Source organism: Schistocerca americana, chromosome 1 (genome assembly GCF_021461395.2).
Source record: "Schistocerca americana isolate TAMUIC-IGC-003095 chromosome 1, iqSchAmer2.1, whole genome shotgun sequence".
Classification (NCBI taxonomy): domain Eukaryota; kingdom Metazoa; phylum Arthropoda; class Insecta; order Orthoptera; family Acrididae; genus Schistocerca; species Schistocerca americana.
This window is the reverse complement of record NC_060119.1, coordinates 978,834,528-978,851,652: the sequence shown is the minus strand read 5'-3', so window position 1 is coordinate 978,851,652 and position 17,125 is coordinate 978,834,528. Positions and strand designations below refer to the sequence as shown.

At 37.8% G+C, this 17,125-nt stretch overlaps 1 protein-coding gene across 2 annotated transcripts in view; it reads right to left on the bottom strand.

Annotated features, from left to right (window-relative positions):
- Window positions 1-17,125, bottom strand: part of LOC124615833 (TBC1 domain family member 13) — a 225,652-nt gene that overhangs the window by 47,352 nt on the left and 161,175 nt on the right. The window contains exons 10-11 of one of the 2 annotated variants that reach the window (XR_006979813.1): window positions 4,332-4,413; window positions 630-744 (exon numbers count right to left, since the gene is read on the bottom strand). Coding sequence is in view for 1 of the 2 variants with exons in the window: in XM_047143987.1 (XP_046999943.1) it covers window positions 4,342-4,413 (72 nt within the window). In the remaining variant the exon portion in view is untranslated. The remainder of the gene's footprint in view (window positions 1-629; window positions 745-4,331; window positions 4,414-17,125) is intronic. The other variant, XM_047143987.1, reaches the window with a different exon arrangement.

The window sequence follows — 17,125 nt, the reverse complement described above, 5'->3', positions numbered from 1 at the left end:
CTATAATACTTTCTGAGAGTAACCTGAACATATAGACGGAACTGTGGAGGCAGACTTCAATTTATAACTATATAGAAGAAAATAGATGGAATATAGAAGAAGGCAGCTACAATACAGATAGATAATATGACTGTGCTGGGAAAAGAAGGCGGTCAAGTGTCATTAGTGTACACACACAAACACACACACACACACACACACACACACACACACACACACACACACACGGCAGACTACATTGTGCCAGCACTGCAACTTGACTTCATTTCTAATTTGTATAATATGACCCTCTTCTCACATAGCTTTACATTATGAAAAACAACTTATGCTCAATAGAACCAATACTCCAAATTGAAATAAAGAGATTGATACTATAGTATTCTTAAATTTTCATCACATTATGTAGATTCCACAAAGATTACATTTCTTCCTCATGCTCATGCAGTCCTTCAGAATTTGAAACCCAGAAGTGTGCACTAGCCCTGTATCTAAGGTAAACTCACAAATTATGTACTGTCAGTTTATTCTCAAATGGATAAAATAGCATGCACTTCTTTTTCACTGTCACTAACCACAACACAGGCAAAGCAAATCTGCCATAATTTGGGATTCCTCAGTGCGTTACCCACCTTTTTAGGTCCCACAAGGGGGAGTAGATCACCTATAAGTCTCTTGAAGACCCTGAGAACTTTGTCACACTGTGCTGCCTTCGGGACATTCTGTTTTTATCCAACTCTGCAGTCCCTGTTTAGAAAACATCATGATAATGCTACATCAGAGCAGCAACATGTGGCACGATCCATCACCTAACAATAAGATCTAGTGTTGAAATTTCTGTGCATGCACAAATCATAGAAAGAATGAGTCCATTTGTTGTGTGGATGATTAGGTTTTTGCCAGTATTAAAGTTTTCTGTCTTTCTAATTATTTTATGTTTGCAAAAAATTACCTTGACCATTTTCTGATAATTGTCATTTTCCCAGCAATCATCTGCAAAATGAAAGCATTGCATACTACATCTTAAGGGAATTTTAGTATGACTGGACTGCTGTTTTCCCTAGAACACTAACATAATCAATAAGTTTCCCCAGTGTTAACTATTGCACTTTCCATTTCAATTACCCTTCTGCCACAGAGAACAAACTGCATTCATTATACAGAAGCAACTGAGTATATTACTTAAAGCACCTGCAGCATGACTCACTAGTATTAACATGCATCATGAACTCTGCTGCCTTACACTCCTTATACAATATATTGTAACTCTTGAAATACCCTTATCTTTTCACTTTGTAGATATTAATAAAAGCTTGAATGTTATCCAGAAGATAATCTCTTTTGTGCATACAATACCAGAAAAATCTGAGAATTTTTGAAATGTGAGTTTTGCCTTAGTAAAAATAAAACAATTTTTTTCAAATAGCTTTCTTTTCTTTCTTTTTAATTCTATTCTATTAACACTTCCTATGTTTCTGGTGTTGCAAATTTTATATTCAACAGAGAAATGCCACCAATGGTTACGCCTCGAAATTTATGATAATACAAACACTGATTCTAATAGAAAAATATATATTCTTGATCCATTTGTAAAATTACAGAAATATGCCAATGCCACTGTCTGAATGAAATATCATCAGTACACACCGCTCTATTTATCTAGTGTTCCTCTAATCAGTTTTGACACTGCTTTTTCCTGTCTGCCCATTATGTACACCTGCAGTTTCTAGTTTCTCTTCAGAATATACATCACACTGTTACTGGTATCATGTGATTGGATAGATAAAAAGTCTACTCACCAAGCAGTGGCAGAAAACACACATAAAAGGAGGTTATACTACACAAGCTTTCAGAGCTAATGGCTCCTTCTTATGGCATAAGGAGAAGGAATAAGGCTAAAGGAAAAGGACTGGAGAGGTTAAGGAAAAGGGGTAGATTTCGGAAAAGTTGCGCACAACTGTGGGTCAGGGGAGACTTACGGGATGGCATGAGAAGGAAAGACTGATTGTTGGGGACGAGTTTTGAAAACCTGAAAGCTTAAAGGTGAAAGACAGGGTAATATGCCAGACGCAGATTACTAGTAAAACATCGTGCACAAGTTAATAAGAATGAAAAGCTAAGTGCATTGCACATAACAGGCATGGGAGGGGATGACGAAAAATAGACAAGTCAAAAATAGAAGGTGCAGAAAACTAAAACAGAATGAAGAAAGGAGTAGTTAATGTGAAGAAATACTGAGACAGAGAAATTAAATTAAAGCCAAATGGGTGGGGAGAAATCAAGGGCATATTGTAGCACAAGATCCCACCTGCAAAGTTCTGAGAAACTTGTGTCTGTGGGAAGAATCCAGATGGCGTGTGTGGTGAAACAGGCACTGAGGTCACAACTGTCATGCTGTAGAGCATGCTCTACAACAAGATATTGTGTGTTGCCAGTATACACCCTCTGCCTATGCCCTTTCATCCTAACTGATAATCTGGTGATGTCATGCCAATGTGAAAGGCTAAACAGTGTTCACATAACAGCTGGTATACGACATGTGTCATTTCACAGGTGGCTCTACCTTCGATAGTATATGTTTTTCCAGTTACAGAACTGGTATAGGTTTTTGGTAGGAGGGTGCATAGGACAAGGATACTGCAGAGATTGGGAGGGTGATGAAAAGCTATTCTACGTGTGCTGGGAAAAATATCAGTCGCAATGGATTTCATTTCAGGGCATGATTTTAGGAAGTCATGGCCTTGTCAAAGTAGCCTAGTAATACATTCTGGCCCAGGATAATACTGAGTGACAAGTTACGTGCTCCGAAGTTGTTTTTTGGAGGGATTAACAGACCAGGATTGGATGTGATGGCCCAGGAAATCTGCTCTTGAACTAGGTTGATGGGGTAATTATGTCAAGTGAAGGTTTTACAGAGACTGCATCCAAACAAATATATTTGCCTCAAATACCATGGTTGTATGGGAGGGAATGTTTGGCATGGAAAGTATGGCAACTGTCAAAATGTCCTTTCCTTGGTTCTCACCAACCACCTGACCTTAATTTACATTAATCTCCAAGTCTCGGCATTTCTTCACAGTAACTACTCCTTTCTTCAGAATGTTTTAGATTTCTACATCTTTCATTTTCTGACCTGTCTATTTTTCGCTGTTTCCCTCCCACCTCTGTTATGTACAATGCACTTAGCTTTTCACTCTTATTAACTTGTGCACAATGTTTCAGCAGTAATCTCTGTTTTGCATATGACCCTGTCTTCCACCCTTAAGCTCTCAGGTTTCCAAATCTTGTCCAGTGCAGTCCGCAACAATCAGTCTTTCCTTCTTTTCCCATCCAGTAACTCTCCCCTAACCTGTGATTCTGGGTGACTTTTCCGAAATCTACTGCTTGTCCTAAACATGCACAGTCCTTTCCTTTACCCCTCTTCCTTTTCTTTCCACCAGAAGAAGGAACCACTGGCTCTGAAAGCTTGCATAGTATAACCTTCTTTTATGTGCATGTTTTGCTGCCACTTGGTGAATAGAAATTTTATCTGTCCAATTACATTACATTATAAAAATTGATTATTTTTGTTGTTACATTATTGGTATGAATTGTTTATCTCTTTCTTAGGATACATCCTATCATATGATCTACCAAACTCAAGCTGGTCATGTCCCAGACCAATGGTCATTAATCTGCTGCACATATTCAATATGGATCCCTAACACACCCATATCTTGAAAACTACTAAATTGTGCATTAAGCTATACGAGCAGGTCAGTATCAGTCAACTATTCAATAACTGTGAAAAAGCATATGTACTAACTGTAACACAACTATCATCAGGGGACAAAAAGCAACTGATATAATTTTTTCAAATGATTACTCTTTTTTGTGCACTTCTTAAAGTCATTGTTATCAGGTTTAGTGGATTCTTTTCTTCTCTCAACTGCTAATTTTTTATCACCAAAAATATTAAGACAATTCAGTCAACCTTTATAACATGCTGCTCATGGCTTAGTAGGCACATATGATTCACTGTAATTACCAAGTAGAGCTATCACTTTAAAGATGTGTCACAGAAACATGTGAACTTCCTGTGCACATGTATCACTGTCAAGCTCTGTGCAACCCAAATTTTTTAATGGCACTTTGGCTGCTATCTACTCAAAATCACAGTCACAATGGAGACCATGAAGGAAACCAAGATAGCAAATCCAGAAGGGAGTTTGTAATGTATAACATTATAGATAGAACACATTCCAAAAAATAGAAATCCAGATGTTAGTAATAAGGATGATTATTTTGATGTACATTAATGACCTAGGCAAACTCAATAAAAGTGTGATACTTACAAAATAAAATTCATGAAGCTTTCAGTCCACCTAGTTCTGCTGCCTTGGACAGTACAACTTGGATATCCATTGATGGAAAGTTCTGCAGCATCAAACACAAAAAACAAAATTTTCTAGCCAGCAGTATAAATGAACGGTTTAACAGTTCTTATAATGCATAAACTTAATAAGCAGAGAAAAAACGTAGATTATGGTTCAATATTTGCTGATGATTGAAGATGTTTCTCCTTATCAGCTCCTTCTATGGCACAAACAAGTTCTTGATGGACACACAAAAGACTGCTCAACAAGCAAGCTTTTGACTAAACTACCTTCTTCTGTATAGACAACACACACACACACACACACACACACACACACACACATGACCACTGTGTCTGACTAGTGAGACTGGATTCCCACCATGCTTGCAAGAATGTGTGTGTGTGTTGTCTACTTTAGAAGGAGGCCTTTTAACTGGAAGCTCTTTAGTTTGACAGTCTTTTTGTTGTGCCTGTCTGCAACTCAACATCTCCACTATATGGTGAGTAGAAATCCATGTATGATTTTCTGTTGACACATTCTACATCATAATGTTTTTTGTGAATATAATCTATGGAAAAGGAATAAGATTGACAGTCAAAACATTCAGGAGTGAGGAACTGACATGTTAAAATTTATCTTGATTTTTTTTTTTTTTTTTTTTTTTTTTTTTACGCAGGAAGGCTGCAGCAAAAGAAATGGAATGTCAAAATTTTAGTTACAAAGACACACTGTAATTGTTTTAAAAAGAAATGCTTAAGTTACTCATTTTTCCTCCATAAATAACAGTTTATAACGGCAGTTTGTACAATTCTACCTGTCTAGCAATGAATCAGCGAATGTGCAGAGACAGCTGTTACAAGAGTGCATAGCACAAAAATCTGGAGTGCATCCTCATGAATGACCCTAAGCAATACAAAAAAATAAACATTTTTTGAATAACCTCCAGTTCATATCAACAACGAAACTACTGCAAATGCAACTCTTTCAAGGTGACTAGGAGAGAGAGGGGGAAAAAAGGCATGGCAGTGTTTGATGTCACATTACAGACAACTTCCAGCAATTGGGACTTCAATTTGTTGAAATGGAATATTTCTCAAGAATGCATCATTTTATAATTCCTGTAGCAAATTTCTGATAATAATGTTTGAATATTGTTCATTTTACTAGCAATGAAACAGTTCCTTGTTCATTCCCTGTGGTCTTTACAAATATGTGAAGTTTCTACTGAATGATGAAAACAAATATTTCCCTTACACTACACTACACACACACACACACACACACACACACACACACACACACACACACACCAAATAAATGTTTATTCGTTCAGGCACTTCACAGTAATTACTAGTTTTGTTTAGACTGAACTGGGATGTAGTAAGAAATTATCCTGGCCATTTTTCTACCTAACAGGCATACTTGTACTGATAATGTTCATAAAACATGACAATGCAAACTGACAACATACAAATGACATAAGTTCTGCTGATAAAGCTGACATGACAAAGAACAATCAAAAATTATTTTTTCTGACAATATCCTGAAAATCGCTTTGCAGTGTTGAAAAAATTCTTTATCGCTCCTCAAAACAGTGTCATTATGTCCAGGCTAGAATAAATAAATAAAAAAGATGAATTATTTTCTGATAGTGTTTCAAAAAAAACGTTGAAAATTCTTCTTTCTCATTTTTCCCAGATTTTGACATGCTGGTTAGACAGTTTGTGCAACTAAAACATTTTCTTTTTTTTCATTTTTGACAATGAAGTTTTCCATGATGGCATCCTTGCATAAAATTTTCACAGTGGCCATACCCTGTTAAATTTGAGTAAAAACAAGAGCTTTCAAAGATTAACACCATCTCTCCACTGTCTGTCAGCAGCAAAGGCTGCTTTTTTTATAGTGGCATTGAAGCTTGTCATTGATTATTATACAAAGCACAGACAATTTCAGGCAATGATCACCTCAGATCAAAATTGAAACACCTCAGGAATGTGTTAAGGAAAAACAGTTAAAAACTACATCAAATTAGAGCTGCAATTGCTGGTAAATGTAGGTGCAAACCCATCCAGCCAGAGGTAGAAGACAAACCCACAGCATCCCTTCCACACTGCAGGATGATCTCAGGAAAAATTGGGCATGTATTATGTAAATTCTGACCTCCACAGAAAATTAAGGCTTTACTGCAGCCCCTAAAAGGCAGCCTGTATTTGAGAGTACCTGGTGTCTACAACAGGTCACGTCAATGTGGCGAAAATTGCATGTGGTAGACAATCTGCACCATAGCCGACCACTGCAATGTATGTAACTGTGCTGCACTGAACATAGCTGGCACATCAAATATAGAAATCTTGAGAAATTACCAACACAGCCACACAGAAGGGCACTTTGAGAAAACTTAGATCCTCTCCCAAGTGTCCACCTACTGGGATTCCACAACAAAAGAAGTTGTAGATATTTGCATGTGTAGCAACAACTTTAAGAAAGGTGGAAGTTGTAATCTGAGTGGTGTCTGGAGACAAGCATTTGAGACAGAGTGTCTTCAAAGAAATACAACCACAAATTCTAGCTCTTAAGGAGTTAGTTGATGCTAGAATGGTCATCACTCCCCGTTCTGCCCCTCAATCATGGTTTGGTAGGAGAGTGGGCGCATACTGCCACATTAGCTATGCATGCTGCCACGTTACCTATTTCCTACAGTTGTCCATGTGAATACCACCCTCCAGGTAGGAGTGCAGGTAAGCTACTACAAACAGCATAGTGAAAGCATTATTAAGACCAAGATAGACACGAAGCCCACACCTACTACAGTAGAACAAGTTTATATGCCAACTAGCTCTGCAGATGGCAAAGATATAGAAGAAAAGTATGATGCAATAAAAGAAATTATTCAGATAGTGAAGGGAGCCGAAAATTTAATAGTCATGGGTGACTGGAATTCGAGTGTAGGAAAAGGGAGAGAAGGAAACATAGTAGGTGAATATGGATTGGGGCTAAGAAATGAAAGAGGAAGCCGTCTGGTAGAATTCTGCACAGAGCATAACTTAATCATAGCTAACACTTGGTTCAAGAATCATAAAAGAAGGTTGTATACGTGGAAGAATCCTGGAGATACTAGAAAGTATCAGATAGATTATATAACGGTAAGACAGAGATTTAGGAACCAGGTTTTAAATTGTAAGGCATTTCCAGGGGCAGATGTGGACTCTGACCACAATCTATTGGTTATGAACTGTAGATTAAAACTGAAGAAACTGCAAAAACGTGGGAATTTAAGGAGATGGTACCTGGATAAACTGACTAAATCAGAGGTTGTACAGAGTTTCAGGGAGAGCATAAGGGAACAATTGACAGGAATGGGGGAAAGAAATACAGTAGAAGAAGAATGGGTAGCTTTGAGAAATGAAGTAGGGAAGGCAGCAGAGGATCTAGTAGGTAAAAAGATATGGGCAAGTAGATATCCTTGGGTAACAGAAGAAATATTGAATTTAATTGGTGAAAGGAGAAAATATAAAAATGCAGTAAATGAAGCAGGCAAAAATGAGATCGGCAGGAAGTGCAAAATGGCTAAGCAGGGCTGGCTAGAGGGCAAAGTAGGGAAATTAAGGAGACCTTTGGAGAAAAGAGAACCACTTGTATGAATATCAAGAGCTCAGATGGAAACCCAGTTCTAAGCAAAGAAGGGAAAGCAGAAAGATGGAAGGAGTATATAGAGGGTCTATACCCTGTTAAATTTGAGTAAAAACAAGAGCTTTCAAAGATTAGCACCATCTCTCCACTGTCTGTCAGCAGCAAAGGCTGCTTTTTTTATAGTGGCATTGAAGCTTGTCATTGATTATTATACAAAGCACAGACAATTTCAGGCAATGATCACCTCAGATCAAAATTGAAACAATATTATGGAAATGGAAGAGGATGTAGATGCAGATGAAATGGGAGATACGATACTGCGTGAAGAGTTTGACAGAGCACTGAAAGACCTGAGTCGAAACAAGGCCCCGGGAGTAGACAACATTCCATTAGAACTACTAACGGCCTTGGGAGAGCCAGTCCTGACAAAACTTTACCATCTGGTGAGCACGATGCGTGAGACAGGCAAAGAAAGCAGGTGCTGACAGATGTGAAAATTACCAAACAGTCAATTTAATAAGTCACGGATGCAAAATACTAACGCGAATTCCTTACAGACGAATGGAAAAACTGGTAGAAGCTGACCTCGGGGAAGATCAGTTTGGATTCCGTAGAAATATTGGAACACGTGAGGCAATACTGACCCTATGACTTATCTTATAAGCTAGATTAAGGAAAGACAAACCTACGTTTCTAGCATTTGTAGACTTAGAGAAAGCTTTTGACAATGTTGACTGGAATACTCTCTTTCAAATTCTGAAGGTGGCAGGGGTAAAATACAGGGAGCAAAAGGCTATTTACAATTTGTACAGAAACCAGATGGCAGTTATAAGAGTCGAGGGGCATGAAAGGGAAGCAGTGGTTGGGAAGGGAGTCAGACAGGGTTGTAGCCTATCCCCAATGTTATTCAATCTGTATATTGAGCAAGCAGTGAAGGAAACAAAAGAAAAATTCAGAGTAGGTATCAAAATCCATGGAGAAGAAATAAAAACTTTGAGGTTCACCGATGACATTGTATTTCTGTCAGAGACAGCAAAGGACTTAGAAGAGCAGTTGAACGGAATGGATAGTGTCTTGAAAGGAGGATATAAGATGAACATCAACAAAAGCAAAACGAGGATAATGGAATGTAGTCAAATTAAGGCGGGTGATGCTGAGGGAATTAGATTAGGAAATGAGACTCTTAGAGTAGTAAAGAAGTTTTGCTATTTGGGGAGCTAAATAATTGATGATGGTCGAAGTAGAGAGGATATAAAATGTAGACTGGCATTGGCAAGGAAAGTGTTTCTGAAGAAGAGAAATTTGTTAAGATCAAGTATAGATTTAAGTGTCAGGAAGTCGTTTCTGAAAGTATTTGTATGGAGTGTAGCCATGTATGGAAGTGAAACATGGACAATAACTAGTTTGGACAAGAAGAGAATAGAAGTTTTCGAAATGTGGTGCTACAGAATAATGCTGAAGATTAGATGGCTAGATCATATAACTAATGAGGAGGTATTGAATAGGATTGGGGAGAAGAGAAGTTTGTGGCACAACTTGACTAGAAGAAGGGATCGGTTGGTAGGACATGTTCTGAGGCATCGAGGGATCACCAATTTAGTATTGGATGGCAGTGTGGAGGGTAAAAATCGTAGATGGAGACCAAGAGATGAATACACTAAACAGATTCAGAAAGATGTAGGTTGCAGTAGGTACTGGGAGATGAAGAAGACTGCACAGGATGGAGTAGCATGGAGAGCTGCATCAAACCAGTCTCAGGACTGAAGACCACAACAACAACAACAACAACAACAACAACAACATAGTTCAATAATTGTAAACCTACATATTTTTTTATTCTTAGTCTCAATTTGCCTTGAGGGCCCTGCAACCTGATATAAAGCTGTGGAAACAGTAATCTACTCATTCTTGTCACCGACATTAATGTATATGACTTTGTTGTAGCATTTGTCGACTGCACAACTGTCTTTATTTTTCTCCTAAAATGATAAAGTGTGGTCTGCACACAGATCTTTCACATAACCTTACTCATCAGTGTTATACATAGCAGTTATGGGGATATCAACAAGCTTCATCTTCACATAAGCCTGTCTGTCTCTGTTATATTGCCTATGAATGGCTATCTCCTCAATATGTTTACTTGAAGTAAATTTTGCAATTTTGTGACTTCTTATTCTGTATGATTTCTTGAATCTGCTTAACCAGGTTAAAGAAGCCTGGAAATTAGCAATGTTCATCTCAAATGCGATTGGGAGGGCCCAGTCTTGTAATCTCCATCAGTAACAGCTCACGAGCAGTTATAAATCTTCCGAGTAGTTTTCCTTTCACCCTTTTGTGAGTTTCATTTTGGTATATATTTCTTATTTCATTAACTCCGTTTCTCATTTATACAAGTCATATTCAGATTTTATGAAATAAAAGTGGCTTTACACGCTGTGTAACTTTAAAAATTTTCTTCTTCCTATGTTTAAACAAAAACTCCCAGCTCTTTCCTTAGCACTGACTACTTTTACAGTACATGTTTTTTCTTTTTTTTTTTTGACAAGGAATGTATTCTTCCTTCAGACTCTTACTGGCACAATTATGACCATTTTAAGTACAATTCAGATATTTCTCATTTCTTTTCATGTTTCCCGAGTTTTTAGCAAAGTACCAATATCATTCAAATGAATCACCAAGAAACTGGATGAGTTAGTTGTTGTTCATAAGCAGCTATAAATTGCTCTGACTGCTGAAAAGTGAACTGGTGTGTTGGAAGGGCTCCTGAGAGTTGTGTGCTGCATATACCAAACATACCTCAAGTACTATCCTCTCCTGTGAATCCCATCTCCCCTACATAAAGTACAGAAGCTATCACTACTCATCCACCTGACAGTGAGTGGCATGTCAGTGGTTGGGCTAGCCACCTTGTCAGGGGAGACAGGGACCAAGTAGAACTCAGGATGCTACACTCATGCCTCAAACCAACAAGTTCAAGATGCTGCCTTTCATTTAACCCAAAACTGAGCCAATGAGACTCACTTCACTTGTTGGGTTATGTGCTGTGTTCTGTGTCAAGGGGAGGCAGACACAACGGGATAGGGTCCTACTAATCGTTGGCAGTTCAAACTTACAATAAATAATGGTATGCTATGGGAAATAGTAGCAAGTGAAGGGAAGGAACAGCATGTGCACTCAATGTGGATGCCTTGGGGCATCATTCAACATGTCATTCTCGCAGCCTCTGAGGGGACAGGGTGCAACCAACTGCAGACTGTGATGCACATTGGGACAGACGATACCTTTCGACTGGGCTCTGATGTCATACAGGTCAGTCCAGTGACTGGCAGAGGAGGTCATGGAGTTTCAATGAAGCTTATAATCTGTGTAATTGTCCTCAAAACAGATCATGGGCCCCTGGTTCTGTATCAAGTAGAGTGCTTGAACCTGGGACTGTGTAGGTCCTGTGACATGCTGCGCTGTGAATTCCTCAATTAGTGGTGTACGGTTGAGAGGTGTAGTGTTGCCCTAAATTGGTCAGGTGTGCACTACCCATCAGAGGCTACTTTCCAGACAGCTGACTGTGTGTAGGGTGCACACAAGGCTTTCCAGATTAGGTGACTATCTATCCAGTCCAGATACCGATAGCTGTAACAGACACAAAAGTATCAGATGCAAAGAAATATAATGTAATTGGATAGATAAAAAAATCTACTCAGCAAGCAACGGCAGGAGAAGACATGCATAAAAAAAGGTTTTACTTATGCGAGCTTTCAGAGTCAGTGACTCCATCTTCTGACAGAAGAAGAGGGGTGAAGGAAAAGGAGTGGAGAGGTTTAGGAAAAGGGGTAGAGTTTGGAAAAGTCGTCAGAGAGACAGATGTTTCTGAACCTTAGCCCTTTTCCTAAACCTCTCCAATCATTTTCCTTCACCCCTCTTCCTTCCCTTCAACCCTTCTGCCGCGAGGAGCCACCAGCTCCAAAAGCTTCCATAAGTAAATCCTTTTTTTATGTTTGTGTTCTCCTGCTGCCACTTATTGAGTAGATTTTTTTATCCATTCAATTACATTATATTGTGAAAAATTGATTATTTTCATTGTTAGATCCAAAGAAATGCCTCTCTTAGATGAGAGTATTAAAATCCTAGTGGTTGACTGCTGAAACGTTCACAACAAAATTTCAAAGTTTGAAGAACTCATAAAAAATATGAAGCACTCATAACAAAACGTGAAGCTTACATAACACAAGGTACAGAAACCTGATGAAAACCGGAAATCAAAAGCAATGAGATCTTTGGGGAAAATTTTCGACACATATCAAAAGGATAGGCTAATGGGCAATGGAGGTGAAACCTTTGCACAGTAGACAAGAAACTCAAATCCATAAAGATAAAAATTGTAGCTACATGTGAAGCTGTTTGGGCAAGACTCAGAATTGGGAGTGGGAGTACAATTATAACTGGATCCTTCTACCAGCCAACAGACTCACTTCCTGATGCAACCAAAAACATTAGAGAACATAAGTACACTAGTATGTAAGTTCCCCAAACATATTGCCATCACTGAATGAGACTTTATAGTCATACAAAATCACTTGGGAAAATTACAGTTTCGTAAGTGTTAAGTGTGACAAGACATGTTGCAAAACATTATAAAATGCTTTCTTTGATAACAATCTAGAGCATAATGGTTTGGAAGCCCACTCAAGAGGGAAATATATTGGATCTTATGAACTCAAATATCTAAATGTTTTGATTATGGATATGAATTATTAATTGTAAATGACTGCTGTTCTCCCAATGGAACTATATTACGTTTGTAACAATCACTTCACTCAAGTAAGCAGAGGAACCACATTGTCTTTTCCTTTGGTGCATTTTTTGGATGACCTCGATGGGAGAACTGAACAGAAAGGGACTCTCATGCAGGCAGTGAAGTAGCACAGTCAATGTTTTGGAGCACACAATTACAAAAATGTTCATTTTAGCGCGATGAAACTTGAGATGTGGAAATCATTGGCTCCGTTCACGTCCTCTTACTAAAGCATTTATCTTGGATCAATATTTGTCCGAATATAAATAGTGGTGAAGTAGTTGTGCCACTAGTATGTCAAGACCAACGGCTATGGATAGCATCATGGCAAGCTATGTTTGCCTATATTAATGGAGATGTGAAGAAACTGTGTTATCTGTTCATCACCGCACATTAAGACTGCTTCTCTGCTACAAGACAACAACGTTCAAGTACAGTACTCTTGTATTTAGAACTGTACGAGAAGTAAGTCATGTCTGAATTTGTCTGAGCTTTGAATTTTTGGAAAAATATAGTCTGTTAATTCTAATTAGTTCTTTTTATTAATATTATCCATAAACATTTACTTATTATATTTCCATTTGTCATTTTAAAAACAACTGATTTTTTGATGAACTGTGATTTCAGTAAATGATATTTTCTGAAATGCCAATGTTAATACGTCAGTCACTTAAGAAAGAAAATAGCTGCATTAAATACCCCAATAAGAATGTATATTTGGAGTGGTCGCCTTTCACATTACCATTATTAATCTTGCCTTGAATTCAGTTTTTCAAATTCACAGTAAATATTCTTAATTTAATATTCCAGATCAGTGTTTTGTCATTCATGGTAGCTAAAAATCTAAATTGCTTGCATCCACCTTGTTCTTAATCCTCGAGTGGGTGCACCTATGTATAAGTGCACCAAATGCAAATAACATTGTCTTGTACCATTCCACAGTTGCTTTAAAATTGTGAGTCCATGACTATTCCATCATTACTGCTTCAGCTAACATACCGCTAAGTTGTACTGTCATATATCCAAGTGAGCAGCAGTAATGTAAAATAAACTGTGAGCTAGGTGAGAAAAAACGTACAATCTTTGCAAGAAAACAACTCAGATTCTGAACTAGCAGCATAGTCCCACAATGAGGCAGTTATCTATGTGATAATTAGCATCAAATAAGCAGCTGGCTCTGACCTGATGCAACTACACTGTTAAATGCTTCAAGAATGTCATTACTGTGAGTAGCACATATATGCGCCATCAAAGTGATATAATTAAAGTTTATTTTATTATTGTTTAATTAAACAGTAATTTAGCTCACCTTACGTAAGTTTATGTTATTGTCATTTAATTACATTAAAATTAAACTGTGATTTTGCTTGCACATATTTACCTTGTTAACATAAAAGACATATATTCTTTAGATGTGTAAAAAGTATGTAGTGCATCCACTCGAGGATTAAGTAAATCTGTTATATTAAAAGAAAAGCTTCCAGTAATATATTTCAGAAAGTTAGAAAAACAAAGTTCACAATCTGTCCCTTCAGGATGGGCAACTGTTATATTTTGTTTTTAGTACTTTTTTCAGATGGGAATACTAACAGTAAGTTATTTGCCACTCTCATCCTGGTACTGAATATAGTCACAGTTGTTTAGTGGATATAACTTATCAAAACAATAACACAGTTGGTATTCAATTAAGCTTTTTTATTTTGCATAGGACACACTGAAACCCATATCCACCAACACTTCGTATTTTATATGATAGTCTTTTATAATAGTTCGGCTAGAGATCAAAACATAATTACAATTTTTCAAAATTATTGTCAGTAATGTCCATTTATAACTTTGTAGTAAGTTATAAATATAAATGATTAAAGAGAACAGTCATACTCTAACATTCACTGTTTGTTTTCAAGTGTGAAAGTTACAACAACATGCACCAGGGTCAAAGAGAGACACAGTGCCGTCGAAACACAACAGTTAAAAACCAAGACTAGGGGACATGTACTCAGCGGGTTACTTGAATTTTGACAACAGAATAAAAAAGTGGGTGAGATTAAACATGGCGCAGGGCATGACAGATCTATAGAAGAATTTGATAAAGTCCATGGTGTGAACATGCAAGAACAGTGATGTAAAATATTCCAAAACATTACATAAAATTATTTATTAGGAAGACAGGAAAGAAAGTAATATAATCTGAATTTCAATCATAGTAGTAAAGTTCAATGAGAACTGAGAATTCAAGATGAATTTAATAATTCAAGAGAGGCTGCAGAAATGGAATATGGTGAAGGTGATACAGTTGTTGGAGGCAATCTTGAGAATGGAGAAGCATTAGGCGATGGCAACAGGTGTCACCAGTAGTAGTTTTATAGGTGTGAATGAAGTTGCAGATCCTGTAAGCGAACATAGTTCATCTCGAGTTGAAATAAAAACAGAAGTGGAAGATTATGTAGTTGAAAAGTTGAACTGAACCAGAACATAGGTCCATCTTTTTGATGTGCAGCTCCTTGTATTGGCCGTGTTTGCAGTTAAAAATTTTTGGATGTGAGGTCCGCCAGTTATGCAAAACACCATTTTTCTCAGTACCCAAATATGTTTCGGCAACACTGTGCCATCATCAGTGGGTTTTCGTTTTTTTTTTTTATTCTGCAATGTGAACATTTTGTTAAATGATTATAAAATTATGTGCATTTTTACTTCAAACAACAGATCATTTCTTTTTGTAAATACCTTTACATTTGGTGTGCATGAACTTTCTGGATCACTTTTGTGTTAATTACTACAGATAGCTTGTCATTTGCAACCAAACGATGTTGATGAGAAAGTTTTTTGCTGGGAGTTAACCTATCTTCTAGAATGTAATTTAGTTTTTCGCGATGTTTTACGTAAGTAAATACGAAAATAGGTGCGAAAACATTGTGAAAACTAAATTACATACTAGACGATAGGTAAACCCCCAGCAAAAAACTTTCTCATCAACATCGTTTGGTTGCAGATGACAAGTTACCTGTAGTAATTAACACAAAAGTGATCCAGAAAGTTCATGCACACCGAATGTAAAGGTATTTACAAAAAGAAATGATCTGTTGTTTGAAGTAAAAATGCACATAATTTTATAATCATTTAACAAAATGTTCACATTGCAGAATAAATAAAAAAAACGAAAACCCACTGATGATGGCACAGTGGTGCCGAAACATGTTTGGGCACTGAGAAAAATGGTGTTTTGCATAACTGGCGGACCTCACATCCAAAAATTCAGAACATAGGTGTTGAACAGGAATCATTCACTTCTGAAATGTTGCAGATATTAAAAAATATGAGTATTAATTTTAACACTAATACAGCAATATGAGAAACCTACAATGTGAACTTATGAGTAAGATGGAAGGTAATATTAGTAACATGGAGAATAACCTTACTAATAAAATAGTAGCTATGTGTCCTCGGAATCTTTCGCGACGGCATACATGAATAAAACGTTCTCAGTTATCGAGACGCGTCAATTTGAATAAAATCCTCGAGCTTTCGGTGGTCATCTCCACCATCATCGTCAGGAGTTCACTGACTGTTGTGGCTGCTACGGTTTCTCGCTTTATATAGGCATGATGACATCTTCTGCAGCCAATCAGATCAATCCAATATGGTGCGCACGCGTAAGTCGACCCGGGCAGCTAGCGGAACTATTGCCCACGGCAGCACTGGTGACGTCAAGTGGTGCAGGCGCCATGTTTGAAACTGCCACTCCCGCGTCGCACATCTGTCTTTGCTTTCTTTCAATGTCCAGCGCCCGTCCCCGTCCCCATGCCCTGCTAAGTGTGTACCCCTGGTCTCTGTTGAAATTGTTGTTGTTTAAACGAATTTCAACCACTTCCTTTATAACGGAGTCCCAATATGTACATGCACGAGCCAAAACTTTTGTATTTTCGAACTGTATTTTATGTCCGTTTTCTAGGGTATGCTCCACTATGGCCAACTTGTCAAGCTCCCTTTGTTTTATATGGTGCTTGTGCTCAGTACAACATTCAGCAACTGTGCGAATAGTTTGTCCAATATACATGCTGCCACATTCACAGGGTACACCACACAGACTGGACACTCAAAGAGCAATATCATCTTTAACCGGGTGCAACATATCCCGTATCTTGGGGGCTGGCCGGAACACTGGTCTTAGCCCATGTTTCTGCAGCAGACGTCCTAACTTACTGCTAGTTGCTCCACAGTATGGCAAGAATACAGTCCATTTGGCCTCTTCTACTGACTCACCAGGTGTCTTTCGTCGGCGGCCCTTGAAAGTGTTTGTGAGTCCTCTTTTGCTGTATCCATTTTCCCTGAAAACACGTTTTAAGTCCTG